Source organism: Mytilus edulis, chromosome 5 (genome assembly GCF_963676685.1).
Source record: "Mytilus edulis chromosome 5, xbMytEdul2.2, whole genome shotgun sequence".
Taxonomy (NCBI): domain Eukaryota; kingdom Metazoa; phylum Mollusca; class Bivalvia; order Mytilida; family Mytilidae; genus Mytilus; species Mytilus edulis.
Window position 1 is genome coordinate 30,992,332 of NC_092348.1, and position 8,937 is coordinate 31,001,268.

General features: G+C 33.5%; 2 protein-coding genes across 2 annotated transcripts in view; both read right to left on the reverse strand.

The window, feature by feature from the left end:
* Positions 1 to 4,183, reverse strand: LOC139522363 (adiponectin-like). Its single transcript, XM_071315892.1, has 3 exons — positions 4,046 to 4,183; positions 1,048 to 1,113; positions 1 to 455 (listed from the first exon to the last, which is right to left on the reverse strand). Exons 1-3 carry the CDS (start codon positions 4,134 to 4,136, stop codon positions 46 to 48), a joined length of 567 nt encoding a protein of 188 aa, XP_071171993.1. The 5' UTR covers positions 4,137 to 4,183; the 3' UTR covers positions 1 to 45.
* A 1,088-nt stretch (positions 4,184 to 5,271) lies between these two features.
* LOC139523421 (complement C1q-like protein 4) overlaps positions 5,272 to 8,937 on the reverse strand; it is an 8,183-nt gene continuing 4,517 nt past the window's right edge. The window contains exon 3 of the mRNA XM_071317456.1: positions 5,272 to 5,739. Coding sequence (XP_071173557.1) covers positions 5,330 to 5,739 — 410 coding nt within the window. The 3' untranslated portion in view covers positions 5,272 to 5,329. The remainder of the gene's footprint in view (positions 5,740 to 8,937) is intronic.

Here is an 8,937-nt window from a genome sequence, read left to right on the forward strand (position 1 = left end):
ATTCTGTTTTTAATATTATATGCATTTTGGAAGGTTTTGAAAACATCAAGAGGTTGAAATCAGATACCCAGTAAAGCTACTGTATGAATCCTGCATAGTTTCTGAACCGACACCTGAGTAATGTTGTATAGACACTTTATCTCCTTTCTGAAGCTCAAGGGTACCAGTTATCGAACCTGCATCTTGCGTTTTTCGGCTGTGTCCATAGGTCAGCTTGATGTTGTCTTTCACTAATACAATGTGCAATTTGGATCCATCTGACAAAAAATTACAGTTGAAGTAGTACAGTCCTTTAACAGGTGCTCGAAAAATCCCCGTTTTTGAATCATAAGCATTTCCTGCATTAGTGAAAACCTTAGCAAAAACCACGTTTGACGATCCAGAAATTGTCACAGTTTTCGACAACATGGCATAAAATCCTATCGGTTTATGGTTATTGCTCCTACAGTCAGTGCCTTAAAAAAAAGAACAAATTAAAATATACTCACAGCTTGTAATATCATGGAGCGTAAAAATCTAGATAAATATCCTCCAAAGACATTTTGTATTATTTTCACCATTTCTCTGTATTCGTTTTTGGTATGTAGTCATAGTGATAGTTGAAATAGTATAGTCTCTAAGTTTTTATGACCACCGCGTTTGATGAATGTTTTATTATATGTGTTTTAATATATTAAAGTAAGCTCTCTGTTGGATAAAACTATTATTTTATACTATGCATCTGTATTTACCTGCATTATTGTCGCCAATGAAATGTTTTATTTTGGCGCAAATGGAATATAGTTAGTGGCGCAAATGAAATGCCCATTGGTGTGAAAGCAAAGCATCGAGGACAAATAATTTCGTTTATTTGAGGGGTTGTTATATCTTTAAAAAAATTGACCGATACATCTGAAATGTGATTTACAATGTGTATTGTTATTAAAACCTACAAGCCATAACACTGTTTTAAAATCCCAGAGCTATAGTTAGTATAGAACCGTATACGTAAATATAGATGGTCTACCGTATTCAGTAAACATTTTGGACTCACATTATGATAGTTACCTGAACTTATTTGTTTGATTTCTTTTACAAAATTTAAAAGCTTTTCCATGACAGTTTCTGTCCGATCTGGAAACATAAAGGTATGTAGTAAAAATATTTTAATAGTCACCATCAGGCCATAGAAATCAAATTGATATTGTTTTCTGAACGAATGGTATCTATCTTTGTTTCTTACCATCAGCTATGACGAACAAGGCTAATATATCAAAGGAGCAACACGACGCGCGTACGGGTGTAACGTGTTGAGCAGGATCTGCTTAACCTTCTTGAGTATATTAGTTCAACCCAGTTTTTGTTGGGGTTCGTGTTGCTCAGTCTTTGGGTTTCTTTGTTGTATTTTGTGTACTATTGTTTTACTGTCGGTGTGGGTCTTTGTTAGCAAAAACGTCGACGTTGTCAGTTGATTTTTGACTTCCGAGAGTTTGAATGCTCCTCTGATATCTTTCGCCTCTCTTTTGTTAACATGCAAGATAATTGTACCCTGTTCATTTCTCTGTGCGACGTTAAAACACTACCATGAATTAAAACGGAGTGCTTTAACGCAGATATGTCTGTAATGTTTTCTAGCAAAATCAAACACAGTAATTTCTAAAACCTTTAAGATTCCAGTTCGTATTTATTTAAAGTGGATATTCTGGTTTGAGAATTTCTTAAAACAAAACAGAATAAAAACAGTTACTTATGACCTGTCCGATAGTTTTTGGTAATTCCTGTTATTCTTTTCATGTATTATTCAACCCTATAGATTGTAATACATACAGTCTTAATTCAGTAACTAATCGCTAGCAATATCCTTACAAATGAGAAACATGCATTCAGAATGTAATACAATAATTCTAAGTGGTAATACCAATGTTTAAAAAAAAACAATTGAAACATCTAAACACTGAAAACAAAACAATAAGTAACTGCAGCACGATTGAAGGGTTGAAATAAAACAAAATGCTTCTATCTATTGTACGAGATTGCTATTGCAGTATAAAACTAAATCAGAAATGTGTGGTAAAATTGGTTGGTTCTCCTGTAGGTATTCGCTATGACAATGCCTCTTCGGGTGTCGGTGTTACTCATGTGCTCCTAGAACGGAGAAAATAACTCAGAGAAGAAGACTACCAAGAAAACTGATGATTAAAACATCTATTTATAGTGTTTTTCTTACGAAAGGTGCGTATCAAGATCTGCCTCTGTGTGAAACGGGTGCTGAAAGAATGGAGAAAAAACTCAGAAAAGAAGAATCTACAACTCTCTGATTATTTAAAACATTTCTAAATGGGTGCGACTTTTTGTATTTTTTTTTCGAGTGGCACCAGGAGTTCTGTCTCTGTGTGACTCTGGTGCTCCGAAAAAGGAAGAATTTACTGAGAGAAGACTAATGATTAAACACATTTCTTCAAGTTTGTTATATTCCTTTTTTTGATCAACTGATGCAAGTTGTAATAATTAGTGAGAGTGTTTAAGTGGTGCGAGTCGGCCGTTGACCTCGTTGACGGGTAGTTCGTCTACGGAGCATGCGCAAAAGCGTATAAGACACAGATCGATAATGGTCTCCGAATCTGGATATTTTCTCTAAATTTTGTGAAAAAATAGATGATTTCAAAGACAAATTTAGGAAGTGCAGAACGCGATATTTTTAAAAACGTCATATCACAAATACTTTCGACTTTGTATGATATAAAGGGAGTTGCAGGTCAAAGAAAACGGTCTCAACCTTTAGAAGTATTATATTAACATACAGTTTGCCGACCTATGTATACCTTGTAATTCATTTAAAATAATTCGACATAATATATACTATTATCTCGAATTATTTTAATTGAACTACAAGGTATACAAAGGACGAATAACTGTCACACAAACAAGTGAGGAGTCTTTTGATCGGACCGATAGATGTATTTTGCATTCTGTAACGGTTTTTTTTTTGTCACATTGACGCAACCCTTGATTTCATTTTATTCATTTTCTTTACAACAGCTTGCAAAATATAAAATAGACAATGGTCTATTTCAATACAAAAACTCCTTTCCAGAAAACACGATCAAGGAGGTAAACGCAATAACAAACCATTCATCAACAGAAAAAATGTGCCTGTAGAAATTCATGATCAGGAGCCTTGTAGCTAAGTGGTTATCATTAGGTCGTGCTTGACATTTTAGGTTTTTCGTATACTGCTTTGTTGTAAATTGGTCTGTTTTTCTCGATTGAATTATTTCATTTTTTTTCGTGTGGGGGCATTTATAGCCAACCATACGAAATGGGTTATTCTCATTGCTGAAAGCCGTACGGTTGCCTAACTGCCTAAATCCTCTTCATTTGAACATTGGTGGATAGTAATTGTTGTTTCTTTGGCAATCAAACCACATCTCCCTATTTTTATAATTATTCAAAACATTACCAATGGGAAAATGTCTGTGTTATTATATTTATAAGTGAATCTCATATAAAATCTGAACCATATAACATATTTAAACACTGAAGTATTACTGTAAAGACAAGATTTGACGCTCACATATATGGCAAACCCCGCAACATACTTTATGCATTGTCTGGAGCCTTGTAATCTAGCGGTTGTCTTTTGTTTTGTGCAAATAATTTACTGTTCCGCCAGAGGCGGATTTAGGGGGGGGGGGGGGGGGGAGGCGGGCCCCCCTTTTTCAGAAAAATTTTGGTTGGTTATATAGGGAATCACTGAAGCGTGACGGAATCCCCCCCCCACCTTAGCCAGTCAGTGGGCCCCCTCTTATGAAAATTTCTAGATCCGCCACTGTCCGCTTATTGTTGCTCTTTTTAATCTAGCCGTTAGATTTCTCTCTCAAATTGTGTCACATTTTTGGACTCAATATCTTACTATATGATACGGGTTTTGGCAAGTGTTGAATGTTGTCTATGGACCTACAACCGTTTACATTATCGTTATTTGGTGTTTGGTTGATAGTTGTCTCATTTGCAATTATACCATATTTCATGTATTTCGTAATTTACAATAACATACAATACATACCATTTGAACAGTTTCCCTTAGCATCTGACTTTACAACATGATTCATAGCAGTGATAAGCACAACCAAGATAATCTTTCCAGTGGAAAACATATCAGAACTGAAGTTTTAGAAAACGTAATACAAAACACCGTCTATGAAAAGCATCTTTAAATTTTTACCTAATATTGATCGTTGATGATTGTATCGCGTGATGGAAGAAATGATTCGACCAGATTACAAAATGTATAAGGTTTCACCTTCTAATGTCGAATTACATACTGTACATTTGTACATGCAGCCTCTAGTAATTAATAGTGTAGCAGGCTGTGTAGCTTTTGCTATACATTTTTATAGAGGATATTTTCCACTTTGGCTGCTATTGCCTCTTTTTGAATATTTACTTCTTTTCTGTTTATGTCACCAAAATACTTTTTATTGACTTAAGACTCATTAATAAAGGACATAGTCATACTGTTGTCATTCTCGAATAGAATCAGAAGATTTAGAATGAGTGCGAATGAGACAAATCTCCATCCAAGTCACAATCAGCAAGCTATAAAAGCCTCAGAAAAAATATAAAGCCAATCAAACAGGAAAACCAACGATCTAATCAATATCAAAATGAGCAACAACATCAACAAACAAAAACCACTGAACGTTAAGTTCCTGCCTTTGAACAGGTGCAAACAAAGGCAGCGGATTTAAACTTTTTAATAGGTACAAACCTTCACCCTTACATGAAACAATAGTATAACATCACGGCATAGAAAGACACATTATAAAATATCAATTGAAAAGGCTTAACTCGGTCAAAAGACATATAAACAAGTGATTATACACTGAACGAGTAAGAGTGCATTTCTTTCTAACACATACGATGCAAATGGCTAAGCGCGCACATGTTTTCATCATTAGTTTCTAACCTACGCTTGCAAATTTTACACAAACTTTGACAAAAGAGGGACGAAAGATAAAATATCGAAATATGCAATCTTTAGTGACCTGACAACAGTATCGTAACTATATCCCTTTGTTTAAAGGTTTTGTTAGCTTCTGATGTGAATACTGACAGGTGTGTGCTTTGTATAGAATATTACCATGATAAAAGATTGGATGTGAAATACCTGAACATATAAGATGTCTGCATGTTGAGTAATATTTTTTAATTATGTCCTTGTACCGATGATAGTTCTTTATTCAAACCAAATGAAAGTAACCAATTTTACTAAAAACAAGAACAACTTATTTGTAATGTAAATATACTGCTTTTAATAGTAGTTGCATTTTCCAAAGTTTTGAAATCGTCAAGAGATTGAAATCAAGTACCCAGTAAAACTAGCGTATTCACCATGGATAGCTTCTGATCTTGCAGCCGAGTAATGTTGTATAGACACTTTATCGCCCATCTCAAGCTCTATGGTTCCAGATATCGAACCAAAATCACGGTTACTAAAGCTGTGTCCTCTGGTCAGCATGCTTTTATTTTTCATTAATATAAGGTGTAATGGGGTTCCAATCGACATTAAGGTACAATCAAAGTAGTATAGTCCTTTGACAGGTGCCCGAAAAATACCCGTTTTGGAATCGTATGCATCACCTGTATTTGTGAATACCTTATCAAATACCACAGTATCCGATCCAGAGACTGTCACTTGTTTTGTTAATTGGGCATAAAATGCTTTCGGTTTTTGATGATTGTTTCTACAGTCAGTGCCTTAGAAAAAGGAAAAAAATCAATACAACTTATACATATAATTTAAATTAAAAAAAAATCAAATATCCACCTTAGAAGTTTCTACTTATGCACACTAGTACTGCTTCTCAGCGTAATGCAGAAAACATGATTTTGTCAAATATTAATTTATTTATATCTTATGCAGCTATCTTGTGATTTCGATCTCGGAGAAAAATTCTCAAAGAGAGTATATTGCTTTCAGTTCAATATCACAGACTTTATCCGCTTTTATTTTTATCAGAATAAGCTTATAGAACTGTTTTGTTTTGTTTTAAACAAGAAACAAGTACTTAACATCAAAAGAATCGTTTTCATTATAGTGTAGACGAGACCATTTCTTTACACACTCAGTTTATCAATTGAATGGGTCAGATTAGGTAAAGTTCCTCTGTAACGCTGAATTATCACATCGTACTTGTTACATACATTGAGTCTGTGGGTTTGCCAAAGGTTTTAAACGCATTTATTATACTTCATGTTAAAATGCCGTATTTTGATTGGATAATACGAGAGTGTTAATTTACTCTATCACATGGCTGAGCGGGTGACAATTTTTTTTAATGTTACCCTCTAGTCTAGACCAATCAGAAACCGATAATTTAAAGGACAATGAATTGAATTTACACCAAGTATTAAATGCAATGCTTTAGTTCTACGTTTTGGCTCAGATTTTATTATTTCAATGTTGAAATAAAAGAAACCATCTTGCTTGACTTTTGTTGTTTTTTTCTAATACCTGTAATGTTGTTATTTACGTGAAGTCATAGAAAATACTTTTAAAATAAAAGTATTCTGTAAAAGACAATAATGATAGGCAATTCAGTATAATAAATTAAATAACACATAGCTGAGAGGGTGATAGAGCAGATTGGTACCCCTTGAAAAAGCATTGTCAACCTTGGCTTCGCCGCGGTTGACAATGTTTTCTCGGGGTAACAATCTGCTCTATCACCCTCTCAGCTATGTCTTATTTATATAATATCAAGTAATACGATTACTAAACATTGTGTGTTGATTTATTGTTCAATTCATAAACATTCTCTGTTTTTGTTCTCATGCACATGCATGAACTTTGCTCTTTTATTCTATGATGAGCGTAAACTCATTGTTATCGATAGCCGTTGACAAACAAATTAATGGTAAATGATTCAGTATTATTACCAACATCACTGTGTATCATCGCCACCGGAAATTGGGTACTAACGAAGCGGAGAGAAATAGAAAAAAAAGTAAACAAGTTAAGAATTCATCCAATTTAAAGCATTTCTACTCATTTGATGAGGATGCCGCTTAAGAATTGATTTTCTGATATATAATTCTTTAAATTATTAAGCCGATAAGTACAAAATTAATACAAGATTTTGTGTAATACTCCAAAACTTGCCACTTAGTACCGGAAAATTACGAGGTCGATCGTCCTCTGTCGCCCCATTCTGAAGATATTGAACTGTTTTTCATTATTTTTCCAAACACATTTTTAGATTATTATAGTGTGGCATCATATTTACTGAGATTTGTTGTCAAAAAGATGTATTTTAAAGAATATAGACCATAAGAAATAAAGTCTAGTGTACGGCAACTTGCTCGTGTTGACAAATTTACTGTATGGCAACTTGTTTTCAACTGTATGGCAACTTGCTAATTATAGAATAGTTATTTACCGTCCTTTCAAAGAAAATGAAGTATTAAGTTCAAATATTTAAGGGGGGTGGGGTACCCTTTTATGTTCAACTGTTTTTGTCCTTTTCAAGGTTTTAATTTGTTTTAAATTGTTATTTCACTGATAAATTTTTAAAACTATTAACTGTTTTTAACCCACTGTTTGTAATCTGTTTTGTTAAAATTTGCAATGTTGTTAACTGTTATTTACAAGAATCACATTAAAATTTGCTGTCCATCTCTGTTGCTTTCACAAAGGAGTGACAAACAGCATATATGTAACTGTACATATCTTTAAAAAATATTTGAGTATAGTAAATCCTTGATAAAATTGAGAATGGAAATGAGGAAAATGTCAGATAAACAGAAGCCCGACCAAATATATAGAAGAAACAACCCAACGCAACGAGAAAATTATGCACTAGGGTGTGGTGTTAATTCACAGATAGGACAAAAAACTTAGAATTAACACTCATAATTTTTAAACACCCTCTTTCCCTTCCTTCCTAATAAATAAGGCTTACTATTTGAGTTATGCATGTGTATATTTATGGAAAGAGAATCGTCCATAAATTTGATTTCCAATAGTAATAATGGTGAAATATAATCTTTTTTTTTTGTGTAACCATGGCAACAACCAGCACTTATTTGATACCAAATATTGCAAAATAGGGGGTTGAACATGTCACATAGATCTCAAAAATTTGGTCCGAAGGAAAATTTAAATCAATAAGAGTGATACCTTTCCTGAAACCATAGACATATATCTATCAAAAGGTAAAAAAAAAAATCATATGCATTTCTGCTGTTTTTTCCCATAAAATTGAATTGAAAAGATCGAGCGTCAAATCTTTGTTGAAAAACAATACAAAATTTCTAAATCTATGGCGGTACGGATAGGAACGTATGGACGTTCAAACTGAAAACTGGCTTATAAAACATGCTACAAACAATCTAAATGTTCATATAAACCCACTAGGAAGGATATACTATTATCCTAATATCTAAAATCAATTCAATTGTACAAAAACTTTCATATTTAGAAAATTCACCATGGCTATAATGCGAAACTAAACTTGTACTTGTGTATTTGATATACCTGAAGCTGTCTCCTAAGTGAGCAATCATTTAACTACAAAAAGGGGGTAGAAGTTCAATGTTTGTTCTTGAAACATATAAATGAACCAAAATTTAAAAAATGAAATAAATACAAGACTATATACAAATGTAGCAAAGGTTACGGACATACAGGTGCAACAAATGCGGCAGTGTTAAACATGTTTAGGGATATCTCATGCCCCTCTTTATACGTCTAACCAATGTAGTTATATCTGGCTTCTATTTGTAATGTATCCAAAACGTTAAAAGGAAAGGCCACTTCTTATCCAGCTGAAACCCTGGTCAGTCCTATGATGAAAATAATTGAGATGTATATGAAATGTTTGATAAGTTATATTGACCCAGAGTACCTGGACGGAATTGTGAAAAATAAAGTACCTTTTCAATTTGCAATTCGTA

What these genes read in the sequence shown, in the direction of transcription:
- LOC139522363 (XM_071315892.1), bottom strand. Translation starts at nt 4,136, where the DNA reads ATGTTTTCCACTGGAAAGATTATCTTGGTTGTGCTTATCACTGCTATG. An exon ending in TAAGGGAAACTGTTCAAATG is followed by an intron (nt 1,114 to 4,045) that starts GTATGTATTGTA and finishes TTATGTTTCCAG; the next exon opens with ATCGGACAGAAACTGTCATG. An exon ending in AATCAAACAAATAAGTTCAG is followed by an intron (nt 456 to 1,047) that starts GTAACTATCATA and finishes CTTTTTTTTAAG; the next exon opens with GCACTGACTGTAGGAGCAAT.